This window comes from Chrysoperla carnea, chromosome 2 (genome assembly GCF_905475395.1).
Source record: "Chrysoperla carnea chromosome 2, inChrCarn1.1, whole genome shotgun sequence".
Lineage (NCBI taxonomy): Eukaryota > Metazoa > Arthropoda > Insecta > Neuroptera > Chrysopidae > Chrysoperla > Chrysoperla carnea.
In genome coordinates this window covers 29,710,811-29,738,237 of record NC_058338.1, presented here as the reverse complement: position 1 = coordinate 29,738,237, position 27,427 = coordinate 29,710,811, and the positions used below count along the sequence as shown (strand labels likewise).

Below are 27,427 nucleotides of genomic sequence, written 5' to 3'. Positions count from 1 at the left end.
CAAGGTCCAAATTTTTGAGGTTTTTTTATATTTTTCGGCATGACCTGGTCGCCTGCCGAGGTTGGGAATTTGTATTTTCACCAATAGTAGTTGACTGGTTGGTAGTCGTTCAAGTATTCTCAATAAAATCTTTTTAAAAAAGGAAATAAAAAGTTTTTTTTTCCTTGACCTAAAAATAAAAGAACTAAAATAAAAATGATATTATAATTATTGTATCGTTTCTAGAGATGAACTTTTTTTAACTAAACTAGTTTCAATAAAACATTCCTTTTCATTAAAGAAAACTGTTGATAAACGTCGTGCTTTATATGACATAATTGATGCACTTTTTGTAATGGTTTTATTTGGGAAAAATTGACGTAACTGTGTAGTTTTTGTAGTTGGTAAATGTCTATTATTACCACAATCACTATTAAATCGATTATCTTGGCATGAGACAATTTTAAGACTGGCAAATTGTTTTCGGCGATCCGTTGGTTCGTTCATTGATACACCAGAAAACATTCTGCTATTGGTTTTTGTTGCTGGATTACGTCCAATATCAGTTGATGTACCATTTCTATTTTTTGAGAAAAAATGTCGCCATGTTGAGTGGAACTGAAATCAAACAAAAATATTATTAAATGCAATGTCAGAACAATAAAACCGAAAGTGTTTGTCGATACTGATTTCAATATTACACCAATAGCCCATGTTACCCAGAATGACTGTACCTATTATACCATTATTGGTTCCTCAATGCATTAATATTGAGTATAGACAAGGTATTGTGTCGATCCCCAATCTATATTGTAATATATTTAAGACAGCTTTGGTGATAAAAAGCCCTTCGGCTATTTCAAGTCAATATTTTACAACTAATGCTTGTTATATAAGATGTAATAAATGCATACTGAAGCGAAACGGTGAAGTATTAGATTGCATCTACTGGAGTTGTGGCCAGGCACAAAGACGAAGGTATGGTATGTATATAATTTTGTAATACAAATAGATTGTATTTATTACGCGATTGCATTAATTTTCGTAGTTGTGTGTTGTTCACGTTTGTGTGACATGTTTTGTTTGGTATTTACTTACGTTTGTTGTTGTATAATTGTTTGGCTTCGTATCTGCCCGGAGCAAAAATATTCTGAATAAGGTTCTTTTTCTGTTCACATATACAAATAAGATCAGCAATTATTTCAATTCCGAAATATGCTTCAAACCAAAAATGTAAGATTCAAAGGGTTCATATCTGCTGCTGATGAACCCTCGTATTTGATGTTCAATAGTTACACATGTACGTTGTAGTCCAATGTTCGACTTCGTGTGAGGCCGCATTTATATAAAACAGATATTCGATGCTCTACCTATTAATAGTGTCTATTTCTCCAATATGAATTATAAAATTTATTGGTAAAATAACTTTTTAAAATAGTGCAAGTAAACATACATAAAAATAAATTTTGAAAAGTCATTTGAACACATATGTATATTGGCTAAACTTTTTCAAGGAAAACCCCCAAGGAAACTATTGAATTATTTAAAGTTTGCATAATTTAACAAATTTCAATGTAAATCGAATATGTATCGACACTTCTATATTGGTTTGGTATCTTGGAGCTTTTATTTATGTAAATTTTCTAGTATTTAAATCAAGTTTTTGAATAATATAATAGTCAAATACTGCATTATATAAAATCTATATAAATATGTTTTTAATCTGTTTCGTAATCCTCTCTAGGATTTCATAAAAGGTATATATGTACGCAAAACGACATCGGAATATACACAGTAAAAGAAAGCAAATATAAGTGTTATGTGTGCTATGTTTATTATGGATTTTGGGGACCCGGCCAATACCTTTCTCATTAAATCAATTGTACATATTCACTATTGAATTGCAATTTTGCTTATTCCATGGGAACACCCATGAATAACTTGGTATTTAATCACTCTGATCAAAATAACTCGGTCATTAGAAGGACACAAATAAAGTGTATTTTATTTTTAAATTTTTTATTTGCAGATGTCAATAAAAAATTAAAAAAAAAAAAATACTTCGAAGGTTGTCATCAGTCTGCCAGCTGAGTTTTGAGTTGTTCGTCAACTACATACCCTATACATGTCTGTACTTTCGGTTGCATTTACTAGATAATGATAGATTGAAATCTTGCACCATCTCCCAGCCTATAAGTAGTAGTAATAAATTGTTGAGTGTTTAGACAAAAGACGTTTATTTTAATGAGAAGAGAAATTTTTCAAGAAGAAAACTTCAAGTATATTTAAGCAATCATCGAGATATTCATAGGATTCATGAATGTTAAAGAGATGGTTTAAGGCTATTGTAACAAAAGAAAAGTGAACATATTTAGTATGAAATGTCACTGTGTCAATTCACAATCAAATAAATGTCAATATTCTTTCTATGAAATTGACATCTAAAAATTTTTTTTATTTATTCCTTGAACAATACTCATTGTCTGAAAAAATCAATAAATTGCTTAAAAGTAGCTATGGGGTGGCTCAATTTTATAACTTGAGCTTACACTAAAAAAAAAACGCTTGACTTGACTAAAAATTGTTTTTCCGTTCTTTTTTGCATGATTTGGCTAAAAATTATGTTCTTTCAATTAAAGAAAATTTTCGTCGACTTAATAATTAATTTTTAATTAGTATATTACAACAAAATATTAAACAAATGAAATTTACAAAATTTAAAAAAAACCCCGACATTTTTTTCGGTTACGGAACCTTAAACTTGAAACGTTTATAAGAACACTTTCCATTAAATTACCTTTGAAACGAAACCAAAAAAATTATTATTATTATTATTATACACATAGCAGTCAAACTTATAACACCCCTTTTTTTAGTTTGGGGGTTAAAAATCTTCTCAATCGAGTCGGTTCAACCGTTTAGGGGCTACGAAACACACAGACGCGCAGATAAACACTTTAAACTTAAAAAAACTCCTCTTTAAATCAATATCAAAGTGATGATCATAAAGAGATCAGACGAGATGAAAAGAATACTTAGAGAGCAATCATTTTTTGGGACCAATTTTAGGAAATATTTTAATTGAAATAGAAATATGCGAGTAGACTTTGTTCTTTTGAATTACTTAATTATTTTACCATTTCAATTTTCGAAATGAACGGAGCCAGGTTTATTAGGTCATTCATTTCCATTTATATGTCATGCTTTTTCCAAACTAAATCGATATTGAAGATCATCGCCAATTTTTAAGTTTTTTCGAGTACGAAACACTAATCTCGCTAAGGCATTAATATATAAGAATACTCCCCGTTAAATTAACTTTCAAATGAAACCAGAAAAATTAAAATCGGTTCATCCGTTTAGGCGCTACGATGCCACAGACAGATAAACACACATAGCGGTCAAACTTATAACACCTTTTTTTTAAATTCGGGGGCTAAAAACATATTCTGTGATTAAGAAACATTTTTTTAATTAGTCAAGAATTTTTTAAATCGGTAAAAACAATTTTTTTTTTATAAATTTACGATTCAGTTATTTGTAAAGTTTCTTAAGATTTTTACTGAAAGGCAATTTTTTCTCAAAATGGACTATTGCATTTGAATAGGTGACCCAATCACTGTTTGTTTTTTAGGAGATCCATACTGTAATTTTATAATTTGGACATGATTCATTTATAAAAGTTATTAATATTACCTTCTATTGTTCTAGAGTGACATAATATGATCGCAAACAGGCAACTAACATTACATTTAAGTAATTTATTTCACATACATTCTCATTTGTAATATAAACCAGATCAAAATAATTAATTTTATCATTATACTGAATTTGTAATGTGTACTCCAGCATAAACTTGAATAAGTGTACCCTGAGGTTAAATGAACAAGCCTTAATCTTATCCTGTATAAATTTTCGAATCACACTGCCCCGAATTTCGGTTATGATGAAAGATATCCCTTAGTTTTCCATTGATAATAAAAGTGTTTGCTACCACAATCTCGACGAGGGCGGAAGTGAGTAGTGCAAATTATTTTTAATAAAATGGGGAAAGCGGTGGAAAGTCAAGGAAGTAAAAATTTATACTTTAAGTAATAATCCAGGTTTTACGTTATTCAAACGTTCTTGACACAATGATTTCTAAGCAGAATGATTCAAAATTTTTAAGAATATTTTATTATAGACGCATTTAATGAAAATATTACATCAGTATTAACCTATTAAGAAGAAAAACTTCAAAATATGTTTTATTTTATATCGATTTTCAAATTCGTGTTATAACAACGCATTTTGTAAAAATATCACAGAATCTAGAGGGCTTTTCTAGAGTATTACCGGGAATTACTGCAAGTGTATGTTAAAGCATTAAAATATTATTATTTTTTATCGATTTATTGTTACATACTTGTTATGCGTTATTGACTAGGTTATCAAATTAATTAAATATTAAACCTATACACAGGATAATTTTTGCACAGTATATTGCACATATCGAACTAATAGACTGGCGGCCACTGACAAAAATTTTTGTCGACCTAACCGAGAATGCCCTCCAGAATGTTTATATTTGAGAGATATCAATTAATAATTGGTTTATATGATTATAGATTTTTAGTCTTTACCGCATGTGTTAAAAGAAATTCATTGAGCACGTAGATATAAAAAAATTCAGGAAATAAGCAAAACGATTTATCTATCCTTTTGAGATTTAATATGACAAACAACAACAAAACCCTTGAAAATTCGAAAAGTTTAATTATACTTTGTTGAAGATTATAATTTAACACACTTGAATAATTTTAATCAATATCTTTCAAATAATAAAAATCGATCGAGCTTTTTAGAGGTTTGATCGACGCAATCTTTAAGCAAAATAGCTACCGGTCTATAATTATTAAAAAAATATTTACATGTAAACATAAAACAAATACCTGTGAATTTAATCCCACGTAAATAATTGGATTATAACATATGCTGCTTTTTGCAACAAGTGCAGGAATAACCGCCAATCCAGGACTTATCATTGTAGAATCTCCAAATTGCATTACCAACGCAAATATTGCATACGGTGTCCATGCAAATATAAATGCAACAATCATAATGGCAACCATCATTGCTACACGATTTTCTGCTTTCCGTACACGTCCCATTTGTAGATTATTCTGTTGCTGTTAAAACAGAAAAAAAAAATTATTAAACTTTTGTTTTAGTAAAATTATAAGTTTTAATTACAATTATATTGATTTGTTTGCTAAATGTTGCATTCAGATGTTGGTTATGTGTTATTTTTAATTAATCGTTGGGCCAAAACAAATTTGGGCATTTGTTTTAGGTTAAACCAGAGATGATTTTAACAATACTTAAGTGTGGAGGCTTCCACATTTCATAGAATTGACAAATAAACAAGTCTAGAAATTCTCGAGACTATAAAGCTCTAATTATAATTATTAATTTTTTAAAAAGTATTTGTAGAAAAAAGCTTACTCAGCAACAACTCCCAAAAGTTTTAAGCCTGACTGAATTTTAAGTGATTTGGAAAAAGAGTCTTTCAATTTTCGCGTTTTTTTCAAATTTTACGAATGTTTTACTCGAAAACTGGAAAGGAGAAAATATGCCCCAGAACGTTTTTTGTTTATTTCGACCTCAATTATATTATTAAATTTCGAAGCGATTCAGTCTATATTTTTTGTTAATTTAAAAAAAAAATTAGTTTAAGCAATATCCTACCGGTTACCCACTTTCAACCTATACTTTTACGTTCAGGAGCATTTTTTAAACGGGATCCTGCAAAAGTTTTCCATGCGGAAAGTATTCAAACTCAATGGCGGATTAGATTTTACGGGGTAGTAGATAAAAACATAGTACATTTAGTACAATTAACTCAGGTAGTATAATTTTTTATTTGAATAAAATTAATGGAATTGATTCGTGTAAAATGAAATAAATTCACTTTCAGATAAAGAGACCGATGTTACCATAACTCTCTGTTTGTAAGCAGAACATTCTCGTCAATATATAGAAGCCATATATTTGTTTGATATTCACAGTAGGTACATACCTATTATTTATTTAACGATAAAAAATCATTCTCGTGCCATATATATTCCTAGAATATATAGTAAGTAATGATCATATATAAGTTTATTTTAGTAAAATTTCTAAAGCGGTACTCGCTATATTCTATATTTAGATAGTTATAAATAGGCAATACGAGTCTTTCTAATAAAATGACATGATCTTGTTGTGAATACGAAATAGAAATTGTAAGGTAGAAAAATATTTCCTACTATTTATTTTTCTACGGCAAAATATTTCTACTGCACAATTTTCCTAGTTAAATAAAGCTATTTTAAAACAGTTTTATGTAGAAATATTCATTTCAATATATTTCTTTTTTGTAAAAATTATTCTCTAATTAATAATTCAGTCAAATTAAACATTGAGCGTTGCATCAAATTTGGTCTTTTGTCGTTTGTAGTGTTAACGCACTTTTAAATTCAAGTTTTCGACCTCGGCAGTCGGCTAGGTCATTCTAAAAAATAATATAAAAATATTTGACCTTTTTCAGTTTTCATTTCATCGATTTCGAACCTGGAGGACTAGTTTGATGTTTTATGTTAAGTTGGTGATATTTAAAGTTAAGTTATTCAAAGTAGAATTTTATAACAATTCGTTTCAGCCCGTTTCAGAAACAGAACTTTTCAAAATTTGGTCAAGTTATACGATATTTAGCAAAATTTGATGATTTTCAGTATCATTCATGGTGCTGGAGGCCTAGTATTTGCTTGAAAATTATCTCGCTCCTCTTAATTGGCTCTCTTAAAGCCTCAGAGGCCTCTCGATGTCCCCGTTCAACCAACCGAATAAATTTCTTCTATATGGGACATACAATGTCAAAGGTTGTGACTTTTCGTCATCTAATTAAAAATAAATACCCCATATTTGGAATAAAAGCTATTAATGGTTGTAAAAATGGATGTAAAAGTGGCTGGTTATCATATGAGGTTAAAAACACACTTTGTTATCTTTTAAGATTTGCTCTTGTTAGTCGATTCTGGTTAACGTATAATGAGATTTATGCGTGTACGAGATGCATTTGGCACATTTTAATAATTAACCAACCAAATAATTTTCAATACTTTAATCTATTTGCAATAATAATAATTTATCATTACATTGAATAATTTCATATTTATGAAAAAATATACGGATTTACCATTGGCTAATTGCATAAAACCACACAAATAATTGTATATATAAATTCAAATTTTATTATATAAATATTCGTCTAAATTTGAATGCCTATGTTGCAGCAAATATTGCTGATAAATTAATATTGGTTTTAGAAACGGATTTAATTTATATAGTTTAAATTCATCGGAAACTAATATAGTTCTGTATAAAGCTAATACTTTCTCAGGATATTCAGTATCCACTACTGAAGTTAAGTTAGGTTCGCCCTATTAGCTCAGTTGGTTAAGGCGTAACCAATTCTGACCACGGTATGCTTAGGGTAGCGGGTTCGATTCCCGCCGTCGCAACAAAATTATTAAAGTAATAGTTGTGAGGGGCTGGTGTAGTGCATGGTATATGCATGAAGGAGGTGCACTCAGTCTCTGAAATTGAGGAGGATAATGAAATTATCAGCGGAAAGTTGGTAAAACACATTTATGGTAACACAATGGGCTTTATAGCCTAAGTGTGCCCTTCGTGGACAGCCAAAATAACCTAACCATCTTCTACTGAACTTCCCAAAAAATTTTCAGTGAACTATACTGCAGGTTTTTAGTAAATTTTGTAGACATCCTCTCAATGGAAGTCGCTACCATGTAGACTAGAATAAAGAAATAAATTGTCTTTTATTTGCAAAGAAACAAATTAGAGTTTTCTCAATTAAGTCCTATGTGTTTTTTTATATAGGGCTTTAATAATTTAATTGTTTAAATTGGATTTATTATCTGAAAGCTATTGTGCAATGGGGTTTTCTGAAAACGTCCATTATTTGATATTTTAGGCATTAAGCTTGATAGAGTGAACGGATATTTCACAAGTGCTTCAGTGAATAGATATTGGTAGGAAGCTCTTATGCGAAATTTTAAAAAAAAAATGATGAACTACCTTCCATCAAAACTGTATAAATTTTCAAAATTTGTTAACCCTCCTTTTTATTCTACACCCAGTCTATATTATTATATGGTACTATGGTAACATTATTTTACCTACATTATGTAGTTTTTTTTAATAAATTGTAATAGTATGGTCTCATATTTTACACTATATTTTGTTTGTGTTTTAATAAAAATTTATTGTTTATATAAAAATGATACTTTATTTTTTCGTTAACATAGGCTGTTTGTTTTACAATTAAATTCTAAAAAAAGGGTAGACGTCAATATCCATAGTGCCACAATTTGACTTTATTTCATGCATTTTCAATTTTTTGTTTACACTTTGTTAACTTTTTTCCGTTAAAAACCAATTTTTCTGTGATCACATTTTGTTGATTTCAATGGTAAAAAACTAGTAAATTCTCAAAAAATTAATATATATGTCATTTAAAAAAAAGTATAATAGGTTGGCTTAAATATTTTTTTTCCGTAACTTTATTGGCTGGACATTTCAACATTTCAACTAAACCATTATTTTAGTAATAAATATCTTTTTAATTACTTAAAATTAATTAATAAAAGTGCAAATTCAGTGAGAGAAATTCAAAATTTCAATTAATGATTACAATCTTAGATCATTCTCTAAGTCTTTCTAATTCCTTAATTAAACAAGTTTTTCTTGGTTTTTCTTCAAAAAAATAATATTTATTTTTCATGCTAATATTTCTATTAGCATACAAGAAAAATTGTGATTGTTTTCACGATAACACGTAATAAGAAGATTATTATTATAATTTTTTTCTCTTCTTAATTTTTTGGAAGGTAATGGTCTGGACCTGATGGTGAAATTTATACATGGTATAGTGTATGTGTCATTTTAAAATATTCCTATAATTTAATTTCAATTTAATTAATAATTTCTTAGTTTAATGTACATAGTTCACGTGGTAGGAGTGGTTGTTTCTATAGTTTCCGTCAAATTTTATGTTTCAATATGTGTTTCAATGAATTTTCGTAGTTTCCACGAAAAAATTCATATTTTTCAGCGCCGATCACAATTGTAACAAAATCAAAAGTGTCCAGTGCTTTTTTTTTTAGAAAAATATTGTGCAGCAAAAACGTGTAGTTTTCAAAATGTAAGCAAAAACTGAGAAAAAAACGAACATTTGAACTTTTGTAGTTTTTTTCTTTTTAAGCAAACTTTCCAAGTAGAAAAATTTGAAATACGGATTAAACACTGCAAAAAAACATAAGAACCGCATTTCTAACCGATTTACTAGGCTGGTTTAGGTCTAGCTTTTATATGAATGGGAGTGGGACAAATGTAAACCTTGATTTTAAATAAAGAGTTCTATGTGGTGAATTGCTTCAGAATTGAAAGTGATTTCATGTTAGAACTGCCCTACAAATTAAAACGGTCCACTCTTTTTCTATAATATTATTTGTAAATGTGAATTATATATCATTTTACCCTATGTGTATTTATATTTTACATTAGTATATGGTAACATTAAAATTATAGTATAACAGATGTTTATAGTACTGTAAATATATACTTACTTTTCTCATAGTACTAATAATATTAATGTAACTAAAGGATATAATTGAAACAGGAAGTATTAGTCCCATTGTAAATAAAAACAGAATATAAGATGTACTACCGCCTGTCCTAGACTCCCAGTTCACGGAACAACTAGAACAAAATAAAATATTCAATTAAAAGAAATTCAATTTATATAAACAGAAAACATTAATTAATAAATGAATAATTTAGTATGACTTCTATGCATTCAAGGAAATTGATTATTTAAAACAAAGGAAATGTTATGTATATGAATACAGTATAAAGTAGACATAAAGTTAAATCAGACATTTTTGTTTATTAATTTCTCAGTGGAAGTTAATGTAATGGGACCGATTTTGAAAATCTCCAATTTTACATATTTCCGCGGTTTCAAGGCCGCAATATCCGAATCAAACCTTTTCAGTGTGATGTCTGTGTGTGTACGTATGTGCATATGTTCGTTCGGATTCTTTCGCCTCGATTATCTCGCGAACCAGTTATGGCATTAACCATTTATGACATTAACACTGAGCTTATTCGACGCGTAATCGCATATTTCAGAACTGTAACAGTTTTCAGAAGAATTAGAATAAAAAGCATCTGAAAAGTGGATAAAACACATCATTTATCCATGGAGATAATGATCGTTCCAGCATAAGCTGTAGTACGTGTTCGAAGAATAAGGCTAACAGGACCCTTTTTTAATGTTTTCCCCCTCTGGAGGAAGTTAGTCGAGTGGACTATAGGAGTCACTCATACGACTTCAGTCCAACACCGACTATGTACTGCCAATTACAATACTACAATACTAATCATGCTGTAATTTAAATCTGGCTTTAACTTCATTAAACGGGAATTTTTAAAAGTATTCGTTGAGAGCAGAGTAGACCTAGCTAGCACAAGAGCCAGCAAAAACAATTTCTGTATTTTGTAACATAATGTTACATTACAGGTAACTCGATGATCTGGAATATCAGAGACATTTTATAACGAGGTAGTAATTTCGAAATTTTTATGCATCCTTTAATGGTTATTCATGTTTTTTTATGATTTTAATAATAATATTAAAATTAATTTTCTTTGCACATAATTTCGGTAGAATTTTAATTTATTTATTGTTATCAAAATAAATAATTGTTTCAATGTACACATTTCTTAAACATTATTCATTTAATAATTGTTAACATATAACATATTAAAATTCATTGTTTCGTTTCTTTTCATCAAAAGAGTAAATGTATAATGTATAGGCTGCCCAAACGTAGAGAGAGAATAACAAACAAATATAGAATAGGAGATGAAATTGTAAAACGAAAAGAAGTGAATTTATAAAGTTGTTTTAATTGGAGCAATAGAAGTATTACTCCGGCAGTATTTTGGCCGAGCAACAAATTTTATCAAATCTAATTTGCAAGTCGTGTCTTTATCATACAGTAGGTGAGAGAAATAGTACCTAGAATTTAAGAAAATTGTCTTTGTTTTTAGCTTTGGTATCCCTCCCTCAACACTACATATTTTTTATAGAATTTAATTACAGTGAAACCTGAATAAGTAAGACATCAAGGGACCTGCAAATTTGTCTTACTTATAGAGATATTTCACCAACCCAGTAGAATTTAATGCGTATTATCATATCTTAAAGATAGATTATATTGATTCAAGTTGCATCACTTTGCGTATTTGAAACTTTACCTCCTTAAAATTGGCGTAACGTTTAAAAATAGAATACGGTGTAACAAGTTACTGATCAATAACCAATAATTTACGTTGAGTACGGTATTAAAAATAATATGATACTGTAGCAAACTAAAAATTGAAATTTTTTTTCAAAATAACTCCATTTTTATTTTATTTTCAAACTAAACCACATAAATTAACATTCTTTAGTCTATCTACACTCTCATAAATTACTCTCATATCAATACAAATTCAGGGCAGTAAATAGCAATATCTGTAGAGAAATTACAGACCGATTCATTCAATTATATTTGGCCACTTAAGGATGTATGAGCATGACAACAATGTTTGATTTAAAGGCTCAAAATTTGTTTGTAGGTAGTCTTTTATTCAAAGAATATGTGGTTAAAATTTCAGCTTAGGTAACCGTGCAAATTTTTAAGAAAAAAGTCATTAAAAATCGATATAAAATACATTGGCTCTTATGGAGGAATCTCAAAAAACGACATATTTTGGAAGTTTTTGATAATTTTCATTTGGAATGAATGAAAACAAATTTAAAAAAAAACTTTTTAATAGAAAGTAAACATATTACCAATGAATTAGAAAAGAAAAAAACTAAGTGTCACCGTCCATATAAGGGATGTAAGAGCAGGGTAGATTAAGTGTTGAAATTATTTTTATCTTATTTTCAACTTTGATGATGAATTTTGTTATAACTTCATGAATGTAGACGAAAAATAAGAATAAAATTTTTCGATATGTGTCTTGGTTTTCGAAATATCGAAAGCTAAATTATTAAACAAAATTTTCAATTTTCGATATTTTGAAAATTAAGCCAGATATCGAAAAATTTTATTCTAACTTTTCGTCTTATATCGTCGAGTAATAATATAAATTTATCATCAAAATTGAAAATATCTATTTTTAAATTTGTGCCCCCACTACCATGCTCATACATCCTTAATTACTATATTCTACCCTACTATGTATTGGCAGCGAGCAAAGATGGTGGAGGAGATAGCTATATCAATAAAAAATTTCAATAAAAAATAATTTTCTTTGCAAAATTTTATTATAAACATTATAAAGTATCGAAAAAAATTCACATATAACATAACTAGAATTCACCCAGGTCTCTTGGATTCATGCCAAGCGACTTAACCAACTGAGCCATATATGCCCAAGGCATAATATTCAATTTTTTTCAATTCTACGAATTTTTATTTTCATCATTAACTTTCTTATTATATTTGTTTGTTTAATAAAATTTGTCTACAACTTTAAACATCAGTGTCGTCCGACCGCACTATCAATGTTTATGATACAACTTTGTCGAGTAAATTTTTATTTACGGGAATTGAAAAAAGAAATGACGGCGAAATCAGTACTAAGGAAAATTATGGGCGGAAAACGGTACACCAAATGTGGAGATAAATATAATGACACATGATTATGATTGAATAACATAATATCATTCTCTAAAAAAAACCAAAATTATACCTATGTAATAATATCTATGTCATCGATATATGAAAAATATGTACATCATTTTGGTTTTGTAAACAAATAATTGATCCTTATTTTAACTAACCAATGTTTCATATCTGCATTAGGGGTACACTTTGTTTCAGGGAAGTAAAAACATCCAACTAAAATTATTAACATTCAACTATATTGGTATTACTTTTTGTTTTTGTTTACTTTTAATCATGTATACGATATTAATATACATCATGGTCTCTCGATTATAATTGATGATTTTTAATATGATACATACAGCGTAAACTAAATATTGACAAATATCTTGTATAGTAATTTAATCTTAATCTTGTATGGCAATAACATATGTTTTTTTATTAAAAAAATTTTAAATAAAAAATTATTTTTAATATAAGTACCACATTTTCAAACGGATCGAAAATTATTAATATTTTAATGTCAAATATAAAGTTAAAAAGCGTGAGGTGCTCGGTAAGAGTATTCGGTAAGAGGATTCCATGCTTTTGAAAATTAAATTTTCAGTTACAATTCAAATTTATTTAATAGATTTAAAGCAAATTGCTAAGTTTTTAAGAAATATTTAATACATCCTTGATATGTACTTATTAGCGGAGTGATATTTTATGTGAGAGGCTACTATGAGTTATATTTTATGTGACAATGGAGTAGGTATATTTTAAAAATATAAAATTATTATTTTATCTATTCCATTTCCAATCAGTTCAAATTTTTTTATCGAGTGTACATATCCTATAATCAAGTAGTATACCGCAAAGAAGAGTATACCGCAAAATTATAATTATATTGACAGAACGTTGACATACACTGATACATAACGAAATATTATCCACAAACGTTATAGAAAAATTCGAAATATACATTACAGTTTTTGTTTAGTATTTTTATTTTATTATTTGTTTTCTGATTTTTGTTTTTGTTGTTCTACCATGTATATGAAATATACCAAGGTATACTAAGTTTAGTCCCAAGTTTGTAACGCTTAAAAATATTCATACTATGAACAAAATTTTGATATAGGTGTTCATAAAATCACCTAACTAATCCATTTACGAATGTCTGTCTATTTGTCGTCTGTCGCCTGTCCGTCTGTCATCACGATTTCTCAAAAGCGAAAAGAGATATTAAGCTGAAATTTTGATAGCGTGCTTAGGACGTAAAAAGTTAGGTCAAGTTCGTAAAGAAGCAACATATAACAATTGGGTCCATAGGAAACATCTTGTAAACCGTTAGAGATACAGCTTTTGTTTGAAACATTTTTTCGTAAACATCACTGTTTACCCGTGAGAGCGCAAATTGTATATTATGTTTTATATGAGAATATCAGTTATATATGTGTGACATGTATATATGTGTAAAGTGACAGAAAAATTAACACTATCTATACATGGTATTTCAACAATTAACTCAGTCAATTGTTTGTTTTCACTTGTTTTTTTTTTTGTCTTTGTATAATGATTTTATTACCTTCAATTTAAATTCAAATACAAAAAAAAAACCGACGAAACATGTATAAAATTACATTATTTTGTAGAAATGAAAAAAAAAAAACTAAAATATGAAAATGAATGATAAATAAATAATATTTTTTGTGAAGATATATGTTTTTTAAATTTTCCTGAAGGTTAGACCAGTTATATCTCATATCAAAAATAATAAATCTGTTTCAAAGAGAAAAATGAACAGTAATTGATAGATCTAAAAAATTTTTCACAATGGCATTTGTGCCAAAAAGTATTGTTTAAAAAGAAGCCTTTTCAAGCATATCAATATCATTCATCATTATTTGACAATGGTATTAGTTTATAATAGTATTGCTTTGTAAGTTTTAATATCAAATTTCTTATTAAAGAATTTTCAAGGCTAAAATGTTAGAAATTTCTGTGTTTCTCTTTATAATACAGCGAAGCTGCATGTTAATAGGTAAACGTGTTTTGGCGTAAAATTTTCATTTAGAAGGTATTTTCGGTCGCTGAATTTGAATCGGATGTTATATTACAAGAAATCTGTCACATATTCCGAAATTTGTGCCATATTTTACCGAAAATTACAGTTTTTGGCACAAAAAAACCAAACTAGGTATTTATCGTCCAAACTATGCTCTAAAATGAATTTTTGGTCGCTGATCACGAATCCAATGTTGGATTGCACGCTGATCACGTCTTTCGAAAATCGAGCCATTTTGGCCTAAGCTTTCAAAATAATTTTAGGCCACAAATGCCCCCGCTGAGGCTCTATACCCTCTACGACCTAAAAATACGTTACAAAAAGTTTCTATCCACACATTTTTCGGCTTATTGACTGTATTAAAACTTCTTGTTTTTCAAACATATTTTATATTTTCGTTATGGAAGTTATATGATGAATGATATTGGTAATATTTACTTATGAAAAGTATGTTATTTCGTTTATTATGAAACGGTGTATCACATTCACTTTTTTTGATGCTGCAATAAAAAACCGTCCTACAAACCTTCCTTTGAGCATATACAAAAACAGATACAATCATAATTTCTAAATTCACGTTGCCATTGAATTGGATATTATTACGTTAAACTTTGATTGGGTTATCTAATACATATACTATTAAAAAAAATAAAAATAAATACAGTGTGCTATTTTAACTTGACATTTGCAAAAAAGAAAGGTAAAATGGTGATCAACTTCATTTTTTCAAATGTAACCCTACCCTTTTTGTAGATGATTCGTATTTTATAGAGGAAAAAATAGCCATAACATATTTTTTGCGATCTGAGCAAAATGAGTAAAAAAGTAACAGATTTTCATCGATTTCTTATACGAGAGCTGTTGTTTCTTAAGAAAAGCCGTAGAATATGAAGAAGTGTGTTTTATCTAAACACGAAATCATAAAGTTAAAAAGCCACCCTGTATATTAAGAAAGTATGTAAGAAAAGAGAATAACTTCAATGCAGTAAGACATTATTTGTGCTAGGATATTTTGGAAACGTGAAGGATGTTAGATGAAATTCAATCGCCGAGAAGTCTTTGCGAGTTGTTTTAAATACAGAAAATTTTACAATAATATTATACATCCTTCATTATTTCGTTAGATTTTGTATATAGATACAACATATTATTCTTTTTGTTTGTTTACTAAATTTTGTATACAAATAATACAATTGACAGAGAAATCTGCTACTCTTGTCCATAGTGCAATAAATTATAGGAATTTTTTAATAGATTCAGTAACACATACTGAATGTAAAACACTAAATCCTTACAAATTTGTAGGGCGGTAAGTACCGCCATAATCGTGTACTGGAGGCCAAAAACGAATAACCTTTATTGAAGATAATTAAATTTCTTAAGGACGAATTTGTGACAGCTGGCTGTATAATTTTGCTTTCATGCAATGATAAAACTTTTATTACGCATTAATGTCTATCTAAAATCTTATGGACATGAATAATATCATAGATACATTTCTAAATAAATTAAACCTAAAACCTAATATAAATTAAACCTAATTACAGTAGATTAACTCTTAAATATTATTAAAGAGGAAATATGTTTTTGGTAAATAAAACAGTATCTATATCTCGAAAATGAAAATAGAAAACAGAGATTGGATCTCTCATCTATTTAATTTACCGTGTTAAATTCTAGGAAAGCATTATTTACTTATTAAATTAATATTAAACTTGTTACGTTACAAAATATAAATGCACTTTCCTAATTAAAATTCTCAGTACATATTACCTACCAATGGTGAAAACATAAAAAATATATTCCTATTGATAGTTAATAATTTGGTTTATTTATTATATCGTATAAACTAAAGAGTAAGTAGTTCTGTAATAATTAATGAGAAATCACTTATTTTTTTAATCACTCATGCATGATAATTCCTAATGGAATTTGATTTTAACAGATATATCATCTACTTTCATTATAGATGTATATGTCAAGTATTTCATTATACTTACGTAGTAATCCCTATATATTATAAATGAGAAAGTAAGGAAGTTTGTTTATTTGTTTGTTACGCTTTCACGCAAAAACTAATGAATGGATTTGAATGAAACTAAACAATTATATAGCTCATACATCAGAATAACACATGAGTTAAAATTTATAAAGATATATTTAAAAAAAATTAAAAAGTTTAATTTAATTTGACATTACCATAAATTACAGATTTCTGTAAAAATAGTCAATATAAAACATTTCACGGCCATCTTTTCTGATATACTCAATGAATTATGACTATTTTTCATTTAAAACAATAGAAACATATATTTTATCGGTGTAAATCAATCCCTACCATTATTTTTTGTATTATGGAAATGGGATAAGTGATCTTTACTTTTAAACCCAGCGAAGCGGGTGGGTATCACGCTGGTTAATAAATATTATACATGTTTATGTTATTTTAGGGAAAGCAAACTATATGTTGTGTAATAGAGACAGCATGGCAGCATGTTTATGTGTATAATATCAAACAAAATATTTACTTTGTGTTAAGACTTTTGAAAATTTCATCTTTTAGTACTCACATGAAAAATAATAATTGATAAAAGATGATTTTCCATTTTCTTAAATGTTTGTAATTATAGGTATGATTAGTATTCAAGTCAAAATCGAAACCAAACTGTTAAACAAATAACGGAGTAGGTCAAAATCGTATTGTACGAGTCCAAGAATCTCGTTTAAAAATGGAAATCATTTTCCTACGTTTTATGTTTGCGATATGAGAACGAGACGAGATCAGAGTAATTTTTGGGCAGAATTCCTGTTCCGAATATGTAACATTTGGAGCAAAAGTTACAGTTGATGTAAATTTTGGCGTCTTACAAGTAATATTAGTTGTAGTTTTTTTCTTAAATATATTCTTTCATTAGGTAACACAGTTTTCTTTCAGAATATTTAATAAAAACATCAAACCGTTTGCATTTTTTTTTCGCTTTTATGGGACGGACATGTGGCCTTATCGATACCTCCCCTCTAGGTACTCCTTTTTCATAAATGGATTTGAGATAACGAAAGTCCAATGGACTTAGCAGTCTACTAAACTCTTCAGATCTACATTTTGCATGCTATTATTATAGAAAACTTACCTTATATTAGCAGCTTCATGTACATATTCACCCCATCCAAATAATGGTGGAGTAGTTAAGGCAAGTGAATAAAGCCATATGGCAATTACACTAAACACAGCACTTCGTCTATTTAAATATCGTTGAGCTTGCATTGGTCGAGACACCATTAAGTAGCGTTCAAACGATAATACCGTTAATGTAGTTATTGATGTTATTCCTGAAACAAAAAAAAATTTCATTCAGAGGGAGTAAGAGTTTATCGTAGAATGTCGAATAGATATTTTATTGTTGTGTTTTTTGTACACTATATATGTATAATCTCTATATATTATAAATGCGATAGTGAGCATGTTTGTTTGTTTGTTTCTTTGTTACGCTTTCACGCTAAGACTAGCGAACGGTTTTTAATGAAACTGTACAGCAATATAGCTCATACATCGGAATAACACATGAGCTATAAATTATAAAGATATATTAATAAAAAAAACAAATTTGTAATTAATTTAATTTGACTTTACCATTAATTACAGATTTCTGTCAAAGTGGTCATTTTACACTACCATAAATTACAGATGTCTAAACTATGGACTAAAATCCATCGATATCTCAGAAACTCTGCATCTAATCATTAAGTTAACCTGATTTTTATACTTTTTGGCTCAAAATTACCCCATCCACCGATTTTCATCAAATTCCAAAAAACATTTATTTATCCGATATTTTTTAGCACAAATTTGTTTCCTTACATGCTAACTCAAAAAATCTTATACAAAAGAAATTAATTTATCATACATATTTAGAATTATAAACTACATTGTTAATGTTTCGACCTTTCGGATACGATTCTGTTGTAAACATTTCATCTCTAACTAATCAATGAGCTTTTAAAATCATTATTCAAAAAATATTTTTACGGAACACTAAATTTTATATTTTGTGAACATAAAAGTCACACAATTTCGTTTATCACTCTACTATCCGACATGCATGCATGTTTAAATTAGTAATGAAATTGGGGCTATCAAACCCGTCATTTGTGAACCTTGTTTATGAAATGGTTTTTTAAATGATTTTAGAAGCGTAGTTTTTAATGATAACCAAACAAAAATGCTTTAGGTTTTAAAAAATATAATTTTTGATGGAAATTAGGTACCTTCATACACAAAAATTTATATTGAAATTGCAATAGCAGAAGTTTGTGTACATTTACCTACACTCGAATAATTTTATACTAGATATATTTCACGTTGTATGTAACACGTTGATGGGTTGCATTGAGCGATGTTATAGTTTTGAATAATTATCTTAAATGAATCTCAGAAAATGAGTATGTAGGACAATATAATAATCGTCAATTCTGTCATAAAATTTTTGCATCTCCATTACAAAATTTCGACTTTGAGTGACGTAGATTATGTTTACAGAATGATTTTTAAAAATCGGTTTAGAATATCATAAAACGGTAAAATATGAGCCTTTTCAAGAATCTTTTCTCTTCTTTTTTGAAGGAATGAAAAAAAAAAAAGTTTTAGTGGAAGATTCTGGTTATTTGAGGCAAAAACGCATCTTTTACCTGCTGATTATTTTCTAGATCTTAATTTATGATACCTACTTCATTTCAGGTACTTTTATGATGAAAAGTTTCTACCTTTCTAAGAAAAATAATAATTTTTTATATACGAATTCTTATTTTTATTGAAAAACCTTCTTTTTATTTGATCACAAAAAATTTTCAATACTAGCTTAAATAACTTAAAAACCCGTAAAATCAGGTTCCAAAAATTGACTTAGGAGAAAAGAACGAAGGTTGATTTTGTTTGTTTCACCTTGAAAGTGCCCTCGATAAATAAAACTATACTCATTTTTTTTCTTGATCCCTTAAAAACAAGTATGGACAAATTTTAGTAGAAAAAAAGTGAAAACAAACAATTGACAAAAGTAATTGTTGAAATACCATGTAAAGACATGGTTGATTACGCAGTCGTTTTTTTTTTACGTCATGAAAGTAAAGAAAGATAGTCACTCTAAGATACTCTAAGCCACAGTCGTGTTTAAATAACACGACGCTATAAAAATTTCAGATTGAAATCTCTTTTCGTTTTAGACTTATCATGCTTACGGACTAATTAGGTGATTTTATGAACACATATACCAAAATTTTGTTTGTAGCATCAATATTTTTAAACGTTACAAACTTGGGACTAAACTTGGTTTATATATTTCATATATAGAGAATATAATGACTGGTTCGTGAAATGTTGTTCATATAAAATTTCTCATTTAGGATAATCACTTCCATATAAAAAACAAAGTTGAACATAGTTTGACCTTAAAAGTGCCCTCGTAAATACTACTAGGCACATTTTTTTCTTGATCCGTGAAAAAAAAACAAGATTGGGCAAAATTAAGTAGAAACTAACTGGTCCGTGAAATGTAGATAAAACATAAAATTTCTTATTTAGGAACGAATGTAAATAAAATATTTGTTACAATAAAAATTTTTATGGAATTATTTTGGAAGATTCAACTGAATATGAAAAAATTATTTTAATATTTCAAGCTATGAAATTATTCATAAAAGAAACTTATCAAATCTTAATGTTCAGATAGTCAGTCTGTAGGTATAAATAAAATGCAAAATAATAAATAAACACTGCAATATGGCACGTGAAATTTAAAATTTCCCTTTTATATTACTCTATAAAATAAATAAATTACTTTCAAGGTATATGAGAAAAACGAAATTGACTGTCGACATTAGACATTTGTTCAAGAATATAAAATAAGCATTGATTTCATAAATTCTTGTTTGTATGATGTTCGTAGCTTTTTTTTTAAATAGATGTCCAAAAAGTCTTACTGGACAAAGTAGGAAGCCCAATTTTCCCGTTATGCTTTGGGGGTGACCGAAAAGTACATTTTCTAAAAAAAGTGTTTTGTAACTCCGTTGGTGGTTCTGGATGGTTGTAACAGGTCAATGGGTTGAAAAAGTGACGTTGAAAAAGGAAGTATAAAAGTTTAAGTATTATGAACTGCCCAAGATTTAAATAATAATTGGCATGCTTATTATATAAGAAATATAAGGCATATATAATTTTCCTTGTTTATAAATTTGAAATTATTATATGCCTTCCCGAAAAAAAGTTTTTTCATGACTTGTTCGGCATAAATATTATTTCACAAAAATTGGATATCGATTTAAGATATATTAATTGAGACTGATTTCCATAACAAAAAATTTCAGAAATACAGAACACGGAATATACCACCTTCTTACAAAGTATTTCAATAATTTTGCTATATATTCCTAACAAATTTTGCTATATTGATACCAACAAAGCCCTTATGCTATTTCCGATGACTAACATTTAAGTACTATTGAAAAAAAAAGTATCATTAAGTACGGGCTGGCCCATCCACGCGTTGCTGTGGATCTTAATAAAATCAGTTAATATTATACTAAATAGACCAAAAAATCACGTTGTGCCATACAAACTTTGTTCCCGTTTTCACCCCCTTAAGGGCAAAATTTTCTTTTTAAATTATTTCTTATCGGATGCCTACGTCATAGAAAGAACACACACTTCGGGTCTCTACAATCAGCGGTTTTGACTGTGCGTTGATCAGTCAGTCAGTCATTCCGGACAAAGCATTTTATATGTATGCAATAAGTATGTAAATATAAAAAAAGAAAATCACCTACTTACCAAAAAGTGACATAATAAATCCATACATTGTACACATTAAAGAACCAAATAACCAGTGTGTAGCAATCGCTGACGCCAGTGTAAATGGATTTCCAAGAACAGCTACTGATAGATCACTGCATACCAAGTTAAATAATATAATATTGAGCGGTGTCCATAACTAGAAATATAAAAAATACAATTTTAAACTATTACTATCATTACATAACAGGAAAATTTTACAGAAAAAAGATGCCAAATCCCAACCTATATAAAATTTATTTCTCGTTTACGAAATTGATTTTGTTATATCATTTGATATCATATACCCACAAACCAAAAGTCAAATGTAGTTTTTGACATTAGAGACCTTTAAATCTGTTAAATTTTCTGATTACGTTACCATTAAAACTTTGTATATGCGTTCTTTATGTCTTGGAAGGCCGCGTCTTATTGAACATCTTGTCAGTGTGGTCTTCTTTTTTAGGGAAGAATTTGGGGACGCTTTTTTTTTGTTATTTATCAGAAAGATAATTAAAAAACAAATTAAAGAGAAAGTTATTAAAAATTACTAAGGAAAATAAATTTATTTTATATTAAACTTTACAATTGAAAATGGTTTTTCTAAAATATAAATTCAAACGCCAGTGACGTTAGCATATCGTTTAAGCAACGCCACCGCACAAAGAAATGAGAAAATCACTACCGTTTTTTTATTCAAAAATATAACTCTTTTTTATCAATAATTAATAACAAAACGGGATTATTGATTTAAAAAAAAATTACTAAAAATATACTTTAGATTAATTATTCTTTCATTTATACAGGTCGTTCTGTTATTGACTGAAGATCGTTGGCCTTCAGAATGAGCTCATGAAGACGAAGGAAAAAGTTATTTACCAATTTGGGATCTGAGATAATTATACTTTGTGAGATAATTAACAAAATAAATTGATATAATATTAATAAAAAGTAAATAACTATATCGAATCCCAGTTCAATAAAATTTTGAAGGATAGTATTGTATTATTAAATAAATTAAGAAATAATAATAATAAAAAACGAAGGAGAATAAGTAGGATATGTATGCTACATTGTACATAGATACAACCGTTCCCACAACTATATTATACCAATATGCATATTCTACAATAAACTAGACTGATGATGACTAAATCAACTAATTCAGACAAGCTATGTTGATTATTTTATTTTATTTCTGTATTTAAACACACAGATACAATATTAGATATTTTTTGAGTGTTTTTATTTTATGTATGTAAATAGAATTTAGGACAACTCTGATTCGATCAAGTAGGAACCGGTATAGAATGTTGAAAGGAAACATTTTGGTTTGAAAATGTCCTGTGCTTGTATATATACATCAATACTTGCTGGACTAATAAAGCTATAGCGATTAAATATCGTATGCATGCATTGCAAATAATATATGCTATAATATTTTACGATGATGCATAGCAAAATAGCAAAATCTTATTATTCGATAAATCCCTTGAGTTGCATTTTTCATATTTCAAAATTACAGAACTGTGCAGTTTTGTGTGTCAACTATAAATTCTAAGTTGGACTGTCACAGCAAATCGTTTATATAAAATCATAGTTTCATAAGTTTTGTTGTACATGTGTTGGCATTTTTTTTTGCGTTTGCTGGCTTTGTAATAGAAAAATTATTTAACAAGTCTGGTGTGAAATATTAACATATATTCTTTACATTGCACAAATAAATGTATTATATAATCAAAAATTTGCATCTGTCATTACACTGATATCGCATCAGCAAATAGTTTTATAAAGAATACAAAGTTTTTACACTTTAAAAACAGTGATATTTTCGACCAAAATTTTCAAACAATTGTTTATTTTTTTATAAGGAACATTTTAAGGTATAAAATTTTTATTTGTAATTCTCAACAGTTTACACGAAACAATTTACCTATTATGCTCATTTACGAACTTAGCCTCACTTTTTACGTTCCGAGCACCCTCAAATTTCTGCTTGATATCTCGTTTTGTTTTTAAGTTATCGTGTCCACAGACGGACAGACGAACGGACAACCGGAAATGGACTAATTAGGTGATTTTATAATGAACATCTATACCAAAAATGAACTATATTACCTTGGGTCTTAAATGAGTATACCTTGATATATATTTGGTACATATATACAGGGTATACAAAAATAAATATATATAAATAAAAATGAAATTATCGTAGTAAGTGATGCCAATGGGAGAGAATATTGCTACGAAATCCCAAAATATGTTTGGTTGTGATTTAAGGTCCAATTATCTGTGCAGTTAAAATTTACTCATCAGTTTTCGATGCTTTAAAATGAAAATATAACGAAATTTGAATAAAGTAACAGAAAGTAAATTGTAAGAGTCATGAAGATACCTATTGTCTTTTCCATTCAATTTAAATTAATTTTTTTCAATTGTTTATTAGGGAATAAACAACTGCAGAGTTGATCGAATCTTTGTTAGTTTGGTGGCAACCATTTTGGCAAAAAAAAAAAAAAAAAAAAAAATGAACCCAGATATGCCAAAAATTGCAACACAATCAATATCTCATATTTATTTGGTTGTTGATAAATACACATAGTTTAACGTGTGCTACAATTTTATTGTCCGCAAGCATACATATACACTAATCTAACATATTTTCTAAGAAGGAAACTAATTAGATGTCAGTCAGTTATATAATTTATACAATGTATGACCTACGTACATAACATAAATGCATTAGAATAAATATCATGCATTTATCAAGCTAGGCAAAATTATGTTCTCTCTTGATATTTTAAGAACCCCGCAATATTAGATAGGAAAATGGCTTTCTGTCAAATTTTTTCTAATCCACCCTTAAATATGCTTTGGATCATTTTGATCAAAAGCTCTCATGACCTAAAAAATTTTTAAAGAGTAGTCTCTGAGCTTCAGGCTATCAAAGCTAATCATATATTATATTTATTGTACCTATATCCATACTAATATTATAAATGCGAAAGTAACTCTGTCTGTCTGTCTGTCTGTTACTCTTTCACGCCTAAACGGCTGAACGGATTTTGATGAAATTTGGTATGGTGATAGATGATAGCCTAGAAATGGTCATAGGCTATAAATAATCACGCCATCGTTCTTAGGGGGTAGGCAGTAGGCAGATAACTAAATTGAGTTAGTGATTTTTAGTCGTTTTTGTTGGGACTTTTGCTCTTTCACGTCTAAACGGCTGAACAGATTTTGATGAAATTTAGTAAGGTAATAGATGGTTACCTAAAAACGGATATAAAATCAAAATGATCACGTCATCGTACTTAGGGGGTAGGAAGTAGGCAGAAAACTGAATTGAGTTAGTGATTTTTTTATGGTTTTTGCTGGGAGTTTTGCTCTATCATGCCTAAACGGCTGAACGGATTTTGATGAAATTTAGTTAGGTGATAGATAGTAACCTAGAAAAGGATATGGAATATGGGGGGAGGGGTGAAAGTGGGAATGTTGCCCAGCAAAGCGGGTAGTTCACAGCTAGTTACCTATATGACTAGGAAAATGTGGCAGTAAGAGCAGAACAATCTGAAGAACATTTTGGTGGCGGTTTGCAAAAGTGTCCCAGAAAGCCATTTTCTTAGTCATAAGGGTACTCTGAATATAATATATGTGTAGCTTTGATCGCTTGTTGCTCGAAAACTACTCTTTAAAAAGTTTTGTGGCCGTGAGATTTTTGGATCAAAACGATTTGAAGAATTTTTGTGGTGGCTATAAAAGGTTTCACAGAAAGCCATTTTCATAGTCATATTAGATCAGACTGATCAAAGGAACATTTTAGGGTGGGTAAGAAAAAGTTTCAAAAAAAGCTATTTTCCTATTTAATATTGCGGGGTCCTTTCTTTATAAATAATATGATAATTGTATATTTGCCTGGAAACAAAAAAAAAAAAAAAAAAAAAACAAAATGTACCTGGAAACTTCTGTCTTTTAAAATAAAAAAATTTTGCATCAAACTAACACTTTTAACTTGAATTACGTAAATTCGTTGAGAAGATATGTGTGTTCAAAATTACCATTTTTCTCATTATCAAAAACTAATTTTTTTTCAGCGTAAAATTCCCTTTAGCGTTTTGATATTTTAAATGAGTTTATAGTATCTTTCTATTGAATCATTAAAACCTTCCCTTATTATGACCTACTAACAGTAAATTACTAAATATACAACCAGAATCCAAAGTTTGACGTTTTCTATAGATTGTACATTTATACCCTATAAAAGTTTTTAATTTTTTTACACAGAATTTTGCCAAAACTTCAAACAGCCGTATCCCTGTGAACAATCATCGAATTTTGAACCGCAATAGCGCATTTGAAAACTTTCACTTTCATCCTATTACCGCTTTTCACGGAGGATTCAAAGGGTGACACTACAATGTGTATAATATAAAATTTACCGCCTGTATGTAAGTGCTCTGTAATTGGATAAACTTATTGATTCTTTATTAATTGATTTGTTAAATTTTCTCGGATAGTACCCACTCGATCGAAATTTGGTAAAAGGTTTTTCATTCATCTTGATAAGCTCAATTCACTAGCGTTCTTTTCTACTATTCTTTATAGAACACCTTCTTGGTAGAAAGTATAGTACCTGTTGAACTGATATGTATATACACAAAATATTTTGACTGTTGAATACGAGGCTGTAGGTATAAATTTCGGAATATATATTTAAATAAATATTTAATGGAATTTAATTACTTACTTGTTTATCCTTAAACATAATTATAATAACAATTAAATTTAGAAAAAATCCAAAAAATCCAATAAAAAATAATGTTATAGCCGCTACAATATATCCATTTGGATGTATTAATAATGGATGATCGTCAGTTCGTGATGTATTATTAATCACATCATTTATATTCGATGATTCCGTTGTCATTATTATGGTAAACACTAGGTAATTAATTCACTATTATAATTATATTAACACTTACAAAACACTGTCTTGTTTTAACATTATTAATTATGTTTATATTATACATTAGAACATGTACTGTTAAATATTTACAAAATTTTCACCAAAAATTTATAAACACTAAAATTATTTTTAAAACTCTGCACATAACAAAAATTTTCATTTTTTATTCCTTGTTTAATTTTTTTGGTATCTCTGTGGATAAAAATATATAAATTATAACACAATTTGTATGCATTTTGTTTTTTGTGAAATGCTGACTTTGTGATGGTAAAAAACCGTGACTGTGCACTTTGGGCATAATTTATATTTAGTACTTTCGCGGGATAGGAAGTGTCGTATAAAGTTAAACTGGCAGTAGTTTAAATAAACTCGACGCACATATTCGTCAACCTAAAAACCTTCAGAAAACACTGCGTCTACAGCGCTCGGCTTTACTTCCTACGGAAGCTCCTATCCCGCGTGTGAGCTAAATATAATATTACATTATTTGAAAACATAGAAAACCATTGAAAAATAACATTACACAACTGCTGTGTAAATTAATGTCCACGCAGAAACTGAGACATATCAAAGGAGCAGTGGTGACTGAGATGGAAGGAGCGTTTAGCTGAGGATGTAAAGCTAAAGATCTCGATTCGAATTTTCTACCGCCTTGTATTTTATTCACATTTTTCTATTTGTTTATGAGTTGATTTATTGAAATGTGCAGTTTAAATAAAAATAAATTTGATGTAATGTATTATAATAAAAAGTGATAATATAAACATCAATTTGTTTTCTTGACTTGCAGCCGATAAATAAGAGAAGGTTTAACATGTTTGATTTCAAACAAACTGTAAGTTATG

At 28.5% G+C, this 27,427-nt stretch overlaps 1 protein-coding gene across 1 annotated transcript; it reads right to left on the bottom strand.

Moving 5' to 3' along the window:
- Window positions 1–207: 207 nt before the first annotated feature.
- Window positions 208–26,543, bottom strand: LOC123292615 (parapinopsin-like). Its single transcript, XM_044873328.1, has 6 exons — window positions 26,364–26,543; window positions 21,617–21,776; window positions 17,928–18,126; window positions 9,648–9,780; window positions 4,911–5,147; window positions 208–597 (listed from the first exon to the last, which is right to left on the bottom strand). The coding sequence occupies exons 1-6, from the start codon at window positions 26,541–26,543 to the stop codon at window positions 208–210; spliced, it is 1,299 nt and encodes a 432-aa protein (XP_044729263.1).
- Between the last annotated feature and the right edge of the window lie 884 nt (window positions 26,544–27,427).

Excerpts from the sequence above, each read along its gene's own strand:
- LOC123292615 (XM_044873328.1), bottom strand. The coding sequence starts at position 26,543 with ATGACAACGGAATCATCGAATATAAATGATGTGATTAATAATACATCA. Across the intron at positions 18,127-21,616 it reads ATTTATTATGTCACTTTTTG|GAATAACATCAATAACTACA; the intron begins GTAAGTAGGTGA and ends TTTTTGTTTCAG. Across the intron at positions 9,781-17,927 it reads CATGAAGCTGCTAATATAAG|TTGTTCCGTGAACTGGGAGT; the intron begins GTAAGTTTTCTA and ends ATTTTGTTCTAG.